The following is a 12,848-nucleotide window of genomic DNA, read 5'->3' as shown; positions in this document are numbered from 1 at the left end:
GCAGTACCAAAGATCACACTTTCTTAACATAGCTCTATTCTTCCAACATAATATTTAAAAGGCAGTAGGTATTAAAAAAAAAAAAAAAAAGAAAAAAGTCAGCATTAACTTTACCTTCTGTAGCACATAATTTATCTCTGCTACTATTGCAGCCAGGAGAGTAGAGAGTACACCTTGGTGAACTGCTGGGCAAGATGAATGCCAGCACTGGACTGCATGTACGAATTCTCCAAGAGGCATTTGAATAGAATGAATCAACTAAAACCAAAGAAAATTAGATCAGAGTTTTAGATGACTTGAGCAGAATTGATCCACTCATCTCACTACTATCTAGTCTCAGCTATACAATACAAGAAGCTAACTTTTCTGCGAAGATAGGAGGTTTTGAAGAACTTTAGGACATCAGATATATTTTGAAGCTGATATAATTCAGGCTGAAAGAAATAAATAAAACAACAACAATTTTTTCCCCCTCCCAAGATCATCATATATACAATCAAATTCTTTGCTCTGGATTGAGAAAATTCATTTAATTGCAGATGCGATTAATAACCTGTGAGTACTAGGGTAGTTCAGGATCATCGGTAACAGAATCCATTGTTCTCCAATTTACTAGTTTTTCTGTCATGATGAGACCAACAAAGGATAAAAAAACCCCGCATTGGTAATGAGGAAATTTAGAAAGTTTAACTGAAAATTTAATCGGATGAATAAAACCTCAAAGTGCCTATACATATTTGTGTAAAAAATATGGATTCATCTACACATTAGGTAGCAATTTCAAGTGTAATACGATACCTGAATCCCTTCCTCCTGCTGTTTCTTGAGTCTACGAGCCACGCATTCTAAAGCTTTCTGGAAGACGGTCTGTACAGCATGGAAAAGATTTGCCACTTCATCTGTCTCAGTATTCTGAGTTAAAGAAGCTTCAATAATTTCTTTTAGAGTATACAGTAACACTGGAGCACAAAAGCCACCTCTCTCTAGAGAAAGAGATAAATACCACGATATAAAAATTATAATGAAATATTCTTCAGATACAACCTTAGAATGAAACTCAGTTATATACCATAAATAGCTATAGTTCACAAGTGCAGATGATATATTTAGTTTCTGAGCATCCTTTGCTGAAATTTTCATACAGTTCAACATTTTAAGTATAAATCCAGTGTTCCTTCCAATTCTTGAAGTATAGGGATTAAAACTGTAGATTTCTTCAGGAACTGAGCTCTAATTCTGTCTATACTGTAGACATAACTTCCAAATGTGAACCAAATTTAAATAGTGCTACAATGTTGTCTCCTAAGGCATACTGATATATATAGATATATATATAAAAAAATGTACATATATCACTTTTTAATATATATGTTAAAACCCACTTGACATATATATATATATATATATATATGAACCCCCCTGAATTATATAGTAATAACTGGAATCTAAGAGCAAGGAAGAAACCTTAGTTATCAGCAGTGTCATGGTTCTGGGTTGGTTCTCTGCTTGTTTTCAGTTTTCTGAAAACTGCTGTGACTTTTGACCACATTATTGGCACTAGCTAGCATAGGCTGTAAACACCATTTTCTGAGAAACAGATTCCAAAATGCTAAAAGCAAGAGTTCTGTCAATATAAGAAAAGTCAGCTAAGTATATATGAAGATGTTGAGGTTAGTACAAAACATTGTACCTGTTTGTATAACTGAAAGAGCCATATCTAAAAGCTGTGCTTGAAAGGTGAGATTGCCAAGGCCAACCATTATGACATCTTTACATACTGTCAGGTAAGCCTAGAAAAGAGATGCAAAAAATATATAAGAAACAAATTTATATAAAGTAACCATTCAGTAAAACCTAAAAATAATAAAAACATGTAATCTTAGCTGAGTTGCCTTTCTCCAAATGCTTCCATTGCCCTTTCTTCCAGTAAACACAGTTACTCAAAAGCAGTAAATCCTTTATCTTTTTTACTCGGGCTCAGATCAGAGGCACTGATACGTAACATTTACCAAGGCAGAATATGACATCTCCACCTATCTTGAATAACAAAATTAAAAACAGCATACAAAAAGAACTTTTCCCTACAGAGACACATACTGAACTTATTATAATACTAATGTATAGACAGAGTAGAGAATTTTTAACCAGTGTATGTATACATGAGCTGGGTTGTTCAAGGACACTGTGACTAGTCAGTCCAAATCTTTCCCTTGACCAAAATACGAGAGGACCCATAGCTCAATGCTAAAATCCACTTTGGCGTAAAGGAAGGAAGGAAGGAAGGAGGAAAGCAAGCAAGCAAACATGATTAGATCTAAATCCTCTCTCATAATCACACTCCCTTCACAGTCCTCTAAGTCATCTATTGTGCTATTCAACACAATGTATGCAGCTGCAGTGATTCTATGTCATTTCCAGGACCTTCTACACTACAGAACAGGCTATTAAGTGCTAGCATACCACATAACTACACCCTTGTTTTCAGCAACTAATTTTCTTCTCCTTTTCAAAACTGAGACTCAGTGACAATCTTAACTTTATGTTAATGTACTTTTCACAGCATTTCATGCCCATTTCACAGCATAACATTACCTTTATTTAATACATGGGATGAGAGACTGGGGACAAGAATTACTTGTTAGAAACCTAAAATTTGGGAGACCCAGGTTACATCACCTGCTGTACTAGACATTTATTGAATGGGCTTTTTCACAAGAGTGAAACACAAAACATGTTCCATACTCACTTCAACAGATATGATCAGAATATATACTATGTGCTGGTGAAAAAAGTTTAGAGAAGAACAAGGTATTGTTGACTCCAACTACTTGATTTAATTGCTAAGGTATGCGCAATTATATTTATATATTTATAAAATATAAAGGTTATAATTAAACTCAAAGCACTTTAAAAAAATATGTGTGATTTTACACAATCAAAGGAATAGCAAAACCACAAAACTATAACCTCAGAACAATCAGGACTATTTCATTAGCTCATTCACTTGCTGGGCTATAGAAACTCCAGCGCACTATGTTTGTCAGTATACAACTGCTACATATATGGCTTTTCAGATTGGCAGCAGTTTGATTTACATTATAAGAGACCTCTAACCTGGATAATTAATTCAGAAACATTACTGTGTTTTGAAATGCCATCCTCTTGATCGCTTGCTAGTATAAAAGGTACAACTTGACTTTCTATCCAAGCACCTGTCTCCTTCAGAAGCGAGAGGTAATCTTTTCCTTCTTCAGAAAACTGGAAAAAAAATTAACAGTTGTTTACCAATTGTCTTTCCAATTCTTTTGGAATTTCCTTATGAAATCAGCTATAATTCCAGCTTATACTGAAAAGGTATAACCATACCTTGTTCTGAAGATGAATACTCAACCTGCAAAAGAGGCTGAAGGCTCTTAGGCCAGTTGCTTGATTGCATCTGTCAGAACCTGCATCAGTTGCTTTCAGAATTGAGCCAAGAACCTCCTGAAATATCAAGGTTTACATTCATATTTTCCAGAAAATCCTTTCAAATGTTTCTTTTCTCAACAACTTTAAACAAAATATTTAAAAAAAACCAAAAACGAAAAACCCAAAAAAACCCCCACAAAACCTAAAAAACCCCCAAACCGCATACTTTCAATTACTTTCATTTTGCAATGCCATAACTGATTTTCAGACATTCTCATGTACATTCCAAAAGTTAGGTCCCTTAAAAATGCTCAACACCACATCACAAAAATTTTGAGAGACACCTAAAAATGACAAGCTGGTTAAAATATGTCATCTATAAACAATTCTGAACTAATATACTGCTAGTTTAGAATATTTGTTTGAAGTACAAATCAAAAGAAAAACTTTTTTATAGAGAGGAAGACAGGACCATGAATCTTATTTATTTATTTATTCTTGCAGGCCTTTGATTTGACTCAGGCAATATATGATGTTAAGCACACTTTTATAAGCATTGTTTATGGTAAGTAAAATACTACCTTTGCAGCACTGAGAATTTTCAAAAGCTTCTTCAGTTTCTTTTTAGGAACAGAGAGTAGGCAACCACGATTAACAGGATGAGTCAATAAATATTCAATGTAATCAATTGCTAATTCTGGCTTCGATTCATCTGTTACATGGATACGTACTCGTCGTTCAGATGTTTTAATACCCTAAATGAGAAGAAAGCACAAAACCAGTACAATACTGTTAGTATCTTACTTTACAACTAATTCCAAAGCAGAATAATATGACATTAAAGAGGCTTCTTCTATTAAAAAAAGCATGATGCCTTTACGTAATCTAGCAATTCCTTAATTGTTTGAAGTATGCATATGCACACCTTTCTTGGGGTGAGCGTGTCAGACAACCAATCACAGGCTAATTCCATAATATGTCCCACTTGACCCCAGCGACACAAGCAGTCTATCAGGGTAGAATATTTGCTTTGGTCAGCTCCATTGTCGACATTTCTGAGTCTGGAGATCACACCACAGCTTAAAAGAAAACAAAAAACCAAAGAGAGATGCATTAGCTTTGCATCCATTAGTGAAGAAATAAGTCAAAGAAAATCAACCAGTATAATACCAAAAAAGATTCACCAATGGCTCAAAGGCATATTTGCACCTCACAGCTTTTACTAACTTACTGAATTCGTTTAATGAATTGATTCAAACGGGCATTTAATACATCAAATTGTGAAAAATTAAGAAATACAGTCAACAAGAGATTTCTTGTCATTCCTATTTTGGATTTAAAAATAGTACCTGAATGTAGGAATAGCAGCAGGGGGCATAAAGGATGCCAGAATAACCAACGGTATCATGCAACGCTCATCCTAGGATAAAAAAAAGTACGCTATATGATGTACATGTACAGATATACACATGCACACAAAACTAAAGAGAGTAGCAAAAAAGTATGATTACATTATCTCAAATTAAGGATTTCCCTTTTTTCACCAGACATGGAACTGAAAGAAGCTCATAACAACATGTGGCTTGCAATCTGAAACTTCCGAATCCTATTCTCAGAGGTCAATTATCAATTACCTTATCATTCAGCTTTCTGACAAACTGTCAGTACAATTGCCATGAATAATTACGGCTCCATTAGCTTAATAACCATTGCAAAAGAAATAACAGCTATAACTTACCTTTTTTCCAACAGTGGCTAATATTTAATTGCACAATCATGACACCATCTAACTCCTCTCAAGTAACTAGTGCCTTGAATATTCATTCACATCAGAAATTTATAAAAAATACTTTAAAGGAAAGGGTGCTAATATAACAATGGTAACGTAAAATGCACTATAAGTTGTTACAACTCATCATGATACAAGGTTTAGACCACGACACAGTCTCACTCGGACTATATAGAAACCAATCTATGTTAAAGACCTCAAAAATAGTATAACTGTATGTGCAAGCTTCATTAATACAATCAAATGAAATTATTATCTATTTAGACATTTGAAGAGCTAAAACCTTTTAAAGATGATTTTTAAAAGTACATTTAAAAATATATTTGTAGCTTTCCAGGAAAAAGACATGCTGTTTCAATATGTAGTCTTTTAGAAACTAAGCCTCTGATGACAGGTCTTTTTAGATCCAAGCTGCTTACTCACTGTAAGAATATCAAAGTCAAAGAGGGTGCTTGCTAAAGCTGGATATCTTGTCTGAACCTTTCGGGAAGGATGTTACATCCTCTACCCAAAATGATTTGGAATGTCTTTGACAGCTTCCAAATTGTTTCAGGGTAGAGAGAGAATATTATGTAGCAATGAATTGATTTCTACTCCCTGATTATCTAAAGCAAACTTGAATGTTGTTAAGGATAACAGCCAGCATAACTCACTATAGTTCAGCATAAAAGCCATAAACAAAAAAAAGATGTCCAGTAGATAATCCTTCCAAATGCACTGCAGGGTGCAGCAGATATTACTAGCCACTATCAAAAGATAGCATCCTGAAGAACAACACTAGAACAATTAAACAGACCAAAGAGAGTGAAAATTACTATTTTAATGAATTGCTTATATCAAACCCAAATAATAAATAAGTGCATCAAAAGGTCATTAGAGAGTAGAATCAAATCAGAGAAACTAAACACAAGAAAGCAAAAAAGGAGCCTCAGCTGCTTCAGCTGTCTGTTTCAGCAGTTGGATCATAATAAGTGGCGATGGTGGAAGGGTTTGAGAGAGAACGGGTAGAAAAACATGTGGACTCTCATCTACACTATTTATTCTGCAATGACACATTTTCAGTTATTGATTTCCAAAAGTTCCAAAAACATTCAAAAGAATGGAATCCTATAAAAACACTACAAGGAGAGCAATTTATTGCATAAGTATGTCTGTGTTGACTATTTAGATAATGGTTCATCAGTCAGACATTGCAATTGGAGAGTAGCTTCTACCCATTTGTGGAATTTCAAGAAACTTGGTATTGTTTATGGTTTATAGCAACAATGAAGAAGAATACTGAATGCCATGAAAACAGATAAAAGACATAACACATGAACGCATCTGAAGAAAATGCTAAGCACTTACAGAAAAATCTAGGCTTTCTTTACCTTAAATACTTTAAAATATTCAGGAAGTACAGAAGCAAATTTTCTGACAGCATAATCTTTGGCATCTTCATTGTGATCTAGTGCTTTGTGAATACTTCTCCAGAGAATGACAGTGATCTCCAACAAACTTGCCATGCTGGCCACATCATTTATTGACAATACATTATTCAACACCTGAAATACAAGCACTTAGTGATACCACCTTTTATATTCTCAGATATAAACTTATGTTAAAATAAGGTTTCAAAAATATGAAAATCCTTCTATTCATTTCACAAAGGTATTATGTTTGTTGTAGAACATGAACTCCACAAATCATTCGTTATATATATAACTTGAGTCATCCTGCAATGTTAATTTTTTTAATAATTTAATTGCAGAATCAAACCAAATTATAATTAACACTGGAATTAAGGAAGCCCTCATTTAAAATATGAGTACTATTCATATTCCTTCTATCTTATTCTAGCTACTTCACCAAATTTCTGCTATTGCAGGGCATGAAAACACCATAATGACATTTCTCCCCTTCTAATTTCAGAAATGCCCAAGTGCTTTCCTTCAGATTCCTGTTGTATCATTAACTACCTATGTCTCAAATTAAGCACCACTGAAAAAAAGTTACCAGAACTTATCATAAAGTAGACTTTCTTACACTTGTATTCTCCTTTTCACTTTCTTCATCATCATCGTCACTATCATGAAGACTCTCTTTCATTGCTTTCTGGATGCAGGCATTCAAGCAGCGCCGAATAGTAAGCATCAATTTAGCTACATTTCAATATAGAAGAATAAATTAGACATTTACTATTTGTTAAGAATGTTGCTAGTAAATGCTTCTAAGTGTAATGCTGGAAAGCCAGTATGAAAAGTAGGCAACAGAACCAGAAATAACTAGGAAAAAAGATACCAAATTTCCTGCTAAAAGGAAATGGAAAAAACGTGAAAATGTTTTATATCCTCAAGTATGAACAAATGGCAATATTATCACCAGGTTCTATAATTTTATTGTTAAAATGTCTACTCAAAAATAAAACCAACCATCACCTTATCAGATCAGGATCAGAGGAAGCTCCGCTCCCACAGCTCCTACATTCATCTGGCATAGCTATTAATTTAATGCCCTATGTTCAATAACACATTCCCTCAAAAGTCAATTACAATTATTTATAAAAGATGCGGTAGCCTGACCATTGCACTCCTTAATGAGAAGCTTAGCTCTAGATAAAAGTGAAAGGGTCATCTCCACTCTAGTGGAAGCATGACTAGCTGAAATACACTAGCACATGTTATTTCAAAACTACCTTTCCAAGGTAATATGATCAGTCAAGGGGCCATGGCTTGGGCATTTTACCCAAGTCACTCCATGCTGACTACTTTGTGGTTATAGTACTAGAACTCCTCTGAAACAAAATTTTCCCAATTTTACTTGGTTCAATAACTGTACTCTGTGCAGTACATATCCTTTTCACTGAAAGTTTCTGAAGTTTTTAATAGGAAGGAAGACTTTTTCATTTTGTCTGAGCAACTTGAAAATAGTACTGATCCACAAATGTCAGATAATCAGGTTATCAGACATAAATATTTTTCACCTGCTATAGAATCTTCCACATAAAATACCCTGGTGTCTCAAGTGATTTGAGTTTTTTATTTCTCTTAGATAGTTTTAAGGTACGTGTGAGGAGAAAGGGGAAAAGAGAAAACAAATAATGACACCAGCTAGAGAGAATAGCATAGCACCTAAGAGCAGAAACAAAAAGCTTTGGTCTCTTCATTGTTGAAAAGCTTACGACTGTTGTCACCAGGGTTCGTTGCTAACATCAAGAATTTCAAAAAGTACAAACTAATATTATAGTAAAAACAAAAGATCTAGCAACAATGTACCACTGTTAGAGAAAAAATTTAAAAAGCAATTACATGGCTTGATATTAGTATTTCCACAGACTCATAAGGTTTTGCACTTTACCTATATTGGTGGGGGCAGTATATTCGTAAGCATATTGATAGAACTTTCTAGCTGCTGCTGAATTCATCTGGATTAGAGTAACACAGCGCTCACACCACACATCCTCAGGTTGGTTAATGGGAAAGAAAGAGTTGAATAAGAGATTCACTATGCGTCGTGACACAGGCCGCGAATCAACTTCAAGACGAGTCAGAAGATGCTCCATGGGACAGATTTGCCAGAACTTTTTAAAAAGAGAAAAAGATATTAAAGGAATTAAAAAAAAAAGAGGAAAACCCAATCACATTATTAAGTGTTGTATGAAGCGTTGTTCATACACAAAAAGACTCAATAAATATAAATAGCATTTACCGGAAAAGCATAAGCATTTTTAACGTTTACCAAAATACCAGCATTTACTTGAGCTGCAATAACGCTACTTTACTGTTCTGATGCACCTCTAAATCTCCCAGTATCTCTGATAGATCAGTAAAATTCTGGTTAAAGCAATTCCAGCTCAATATACCTGCAATGCTAATGCAATTCCACAGGTATAAGGAAGAAATATTTACCCTGCAAGGATATCATCACAGAATATAATTATTTGTCTTTATATGCCATATTCTCATCATAGGACAAAGTAGGACCAAACTACCTACAAGTATGGTACACATCCTAAAAACCTGTATAGAACAAGACCCTTTCCAAAACCGTCCCAAACCATAAGTGCATTCCATCGTCAGCAGAGCTCTAGCTTATTTGTAACACAGTAACTGAAGGCTATGACATTCGGAAAGAATAAACAGCTTGTTATGCCAGCAGTAATACTACTCACATTTGTAATTTTTGTGAGAAGATCTTAAATTATGTTGTGCACTTTCAGATTTAACAAAAAAAAAAAAAATCAATGCCAAAAATAGGTTGTCTTGGCATTGAAAAATATTATTTTATTCTTGAGTAGAAATATTTGCAGCAGCTGAGTCCCCTGTGATCTCAAACTATGGGCACCCTTACTAAAATTATCATAAAAATAAGGTCCTTGGAGTAAGCATTAAAGTAATCCCTGGACTTACCAGAGATATATATTACAGTTTTTAAATAAATAGGAAGTTACTGACAAAACATCTAACACTTACTAGGATTTTTTTTCTTTTATGTAAACCTGATCCTTCCTTTAGAAGATTTGAATCTTTTAATCTTATAAAAATAAAGCACAGAGTCGATGAAAGATATCCATTATGCCTAAAGAATGAACTAATATCGCCCAAAAAAATCCCTGAAGTTAAGAATTATCTTTTTCCTCTGTCTTTAATGGCAGCAAATTCAGAATAATTCAGGAAAGCCAAAAAGATTGTTTGCTTGTACTTTCATACTGAATGACAAAAAACTTCAAACAAGAATTTTTTATACATTTAACAGCAGCATGAATACTTTGTTTTTAAAAGACTGTACACAAAGCAACAACATTAAAAAATCAATTTAAAGCATTGTTGATGTTGAATACAAGTTAAAAAAAGCTTGTTTGAATTTTACTATACAGATAACAGATATTAACAAATCCATTCACGACAGTAGATGCCAGTCCTTTAACCATACTTGTATATCACATCTTATGAAGAGTTAAAACTCAGCACAAGAAGAAGTGCTGAGTGCCTGTGAGGTTACAGAATAATGTAGAAATGAATATTAAAAAATACATAAGATTGTAAAAATGACACGTAATCAGATTATATGGGGAATATGCTTGTTGAATATTTTTAAAATAACAACACAAGAATATGATAGAAATTATGATTAAGATTTCAGAGTCCAACACTTTCAGAACAACAGTTCTGTGATTTGTTTCTGCCAATTCTGTGAACCAAGTGATACATCTCCTAACACAGAGGCACCATCAGTGTGAGGTCCAGTGTCACAGTGATACTTCTGCCAGTCTCCCTCAGATTTACCTGGTAAAGCCTGGCTTTAGGATCTGCTGAAGCAGAAATGTCAGGAAAAAGGCTATCCTTTAGAGTACTACCACTTATTTATAACTCTGAATTGTCTCCTCCAGTTATCTCCAATAATCTTAACAACCAGAACCAACTATCTAAGTAAAGGTACAGCTATGCATTGTTAATCTCAGGAGATCTGCAAACACTACTAGGACCCTACTGGAAACTTTTTGTGCTGACAGTCTGAATGAAAATACCTTGTACTTGCAGAGTTTGCCTCCATTTCGCATTGTCTATGGACTTGCCTAATCAGTTTATTGAGGTATGTATTATGGAAGTACCAAACTTGCTGTTGTACTACTGTAGTCCTTATCCTGAACCTGTATGCAAGAAGCTGAAAGCCCTCAATTCCAAAATTGCCTCACATTTATCTTCTCTTCTGAGCATATTTTGGGGAATTTGGAAGGTACTGAGGCGGTCTAATCTCAATATAATGTCTTTGAGGTCCTGTCATCAAAGCTGGAATGCACACATTTGGCAAACAGGTAATTCTCGTGTTAGGGACAGATGTGTTCCTTGAGCACTGAAGCCTTAAAAATCTGACAAACCAAGCATTGATTTAATTCTCTCCTGAACAACAGAGATACATACCTCTGACTTCATATAGCGTATGTGCCTAACACAAGATAAGCATGTGCTAATAATTATGCTTAGCAAGAGACAAAACCATGACTAAAATAAAATGTAAAATTAAAATTAGGAAACAATCAATAGCAGAGAGTGGAGAAAGAGCTCAAAGATGCTATAATGCCTAAGGCTGGACAGTATCACCCTAAATAAGAGTCCACAGCAGAACACAAAGTTCATTCAAAATCACTATAAAAAAGAAACCAAAAGCCTGAAGGACACGCCCACAAAAAAAAAAAGTTAAATAAAACTAAAAAAGCAATTTGGTAAAGGCATAAAGCATTTAGAAGGTGAGAGAGTCCTGACTTGAGCTACCAGCGGGAAAGCAGTGTGGCTGTAACTACTGCTCTGTCCTGGCATGGCCACGAGAGGGCAGGGAAGGCAGAAACATGCCGAGAAAAAGGTCTGAGCAGATGCTCGGTGCTTGTGGTAGCAGCAGCCACGGAAAAAAACCCCACAAACAGGCAAGCACGGGGAGGCCACTGGACCTACTCATCGTCCCAAGCTAGTCAAAAATGGGGGGGGGGGGTGGGAGGAAAAGGAGCAGAGTGTACTTGGCTAAACAAAAAAAGCAAACTTTCTAGCATGTCTATAAAATCTCAGCTGTAGTAATATCCAGACATGGTACTATCTCCTATGGTTAATTTTTCTGTGAAGAACAGCTATGGAAAGGCTGAAAGCTCACCAGAAATGGTCAGAATTTCTTTATTTATTTTTAAAGTTTTTTCATGGACATCATGATTTCATTAGAATTCACAAAATCACTGGAAAGAAGTACTTCTATACTACTTACCTACATTTGGATCAAAATCTTTAAAATGGACAGAAGTGACTAACAGCAACAGAATGCACAAGTCTTAGAAATAAACTCAGTTATATGCTTAAACACATGAAGAGGGGAAAAACTAAAGTTGAGAGTATAACTACATCGAGCATGTATTTTTTTTCCTTTTAGGAATACTGCAGTAGTCTCAAAAGGTACTTTCTTCTTTAAATAAATGCTTTGGTTTTATCTCCTTCTTGCTACTTATCAAGTGTCACTTATCCTACCTTAGCAGCCTTGGTAGCCTTAATTTTCAGCAGCATATCAACAAAAGCCACTCGCACTTTCTCTGAATTGTCGTGAAGACTGTGCTTGACTGCTGGCAGGAGCTGTTCCAGTAATGGGTGACTTAGTTTGTTGTCCAAAATTATCGGTAGGCACTGCAAGAAAAAAGATTATGCTAAAAAAAAAAAAAATAAAATTTAAAGAGTAGATTTGGAAAAAGAGGTAGCTAAAAATTGTTGAACCGGACTACGACATTTCTAAGCTTAAATTAAGTAGGGACAGACACCATGTATGCGTATTTTTCCTGTAATATTCTTTAGCAAAAATTTCTACAGTTATTTCATATTGCCAGTGAACTGTGTTCAGTGAACTCATTTCACATGAAGCAGCTTCAGATCTACACTGAGGCCACGGTCTTGCCTTCTACCTGATGACACGATGTCAAGTACTTTTTTGTGGTAGAAATACCAGCTCCCTAAACTGCTGATTTCAGATTAAAAATACATCTTTTTTTGCCAAGTTATTTTTAAATCAGCACTTTCTGCTTATCCAGTATAGACCCCCACGCAGCTGTAGTGGAGCAAGTGAGGATTAACACGAAGATAGCTCCAAATTAAGGCTGAACTGACACATACACAGTATTTTAAAGTGAAGATACTGCTTAAGG

At 34.9% G+C, this 12,848-nt stretch overlaps 1 protein-coding gene across 1 annotated transcript in view; it reads right to left on the bottom strand.

The window, feature by feature from the left end:
- NCAPG2 (non-SMC condensin II complex subunit G2) overlaps nt 1–12,848 on the bottom strand; it is a 53,483-nt gene that overhangs the window by 11,127 nt on the left and 29,508 nt on the right. The window contains exons 13-24 of the mRNA XM_054817055.1: nt 12,184–12,336; nt 8,534–8,756; nt 7,223–7,338; nt 6,568–6,741; nt 4,758–4,828; nt 4,334–4,487; nt 3,990–4,163; nt 3,367–3,483; nt 3,115–3,258; nt 1,691–1,790; nt 799–983; nt 115–258 (exon numbers count right to left, since the gene is read on the bottom strand). Coding sequence (XP_054673030.1) covers nt 115–258; nt 799–983; nt 1,691–1,790; nt 3,115–3,258; nt 3,367–3,483; nt 3,990–4,163; nt 4,334–4,487; nt 4,758–4,828; nt 6,568–6,741; nt 7,223–7,338; nt 8,534–8,756; nt 12,184–12,336 — 1,755 coding nt within the window. The remainder of the gene's footprint in view (nt 1–114; nt 259–798; nt 984–1,690; nt 1,791–3,114; nt 3,259–3,366; nt 3,484–3,989; nt 4,164–4,333; nt 4,488–4,757; nt 4,829–6,567; nt 6,742–7,222; nt 7,339–8,533; nt 8,757–12,183; nt 12,337–12,848) is intronic.

The sequence above is a fragment of the Grus americana genome, chromosome 2 (genome assembly GCF_028858705.1).
Source record: "Grus americana isolate bGruAme1 chromosome 2, bGruAme1.mat, whole genome shotgun sequence".
NCBI lineage: Eukaryota > Metazoa > Chordata > Aves > Gruiformes > Gruidae > Grus > Grus americana.
Note: the sequence above shows the minus strand (reverse complement) of the source record. Positions and strands in the feature narration are given on the sequence as shown.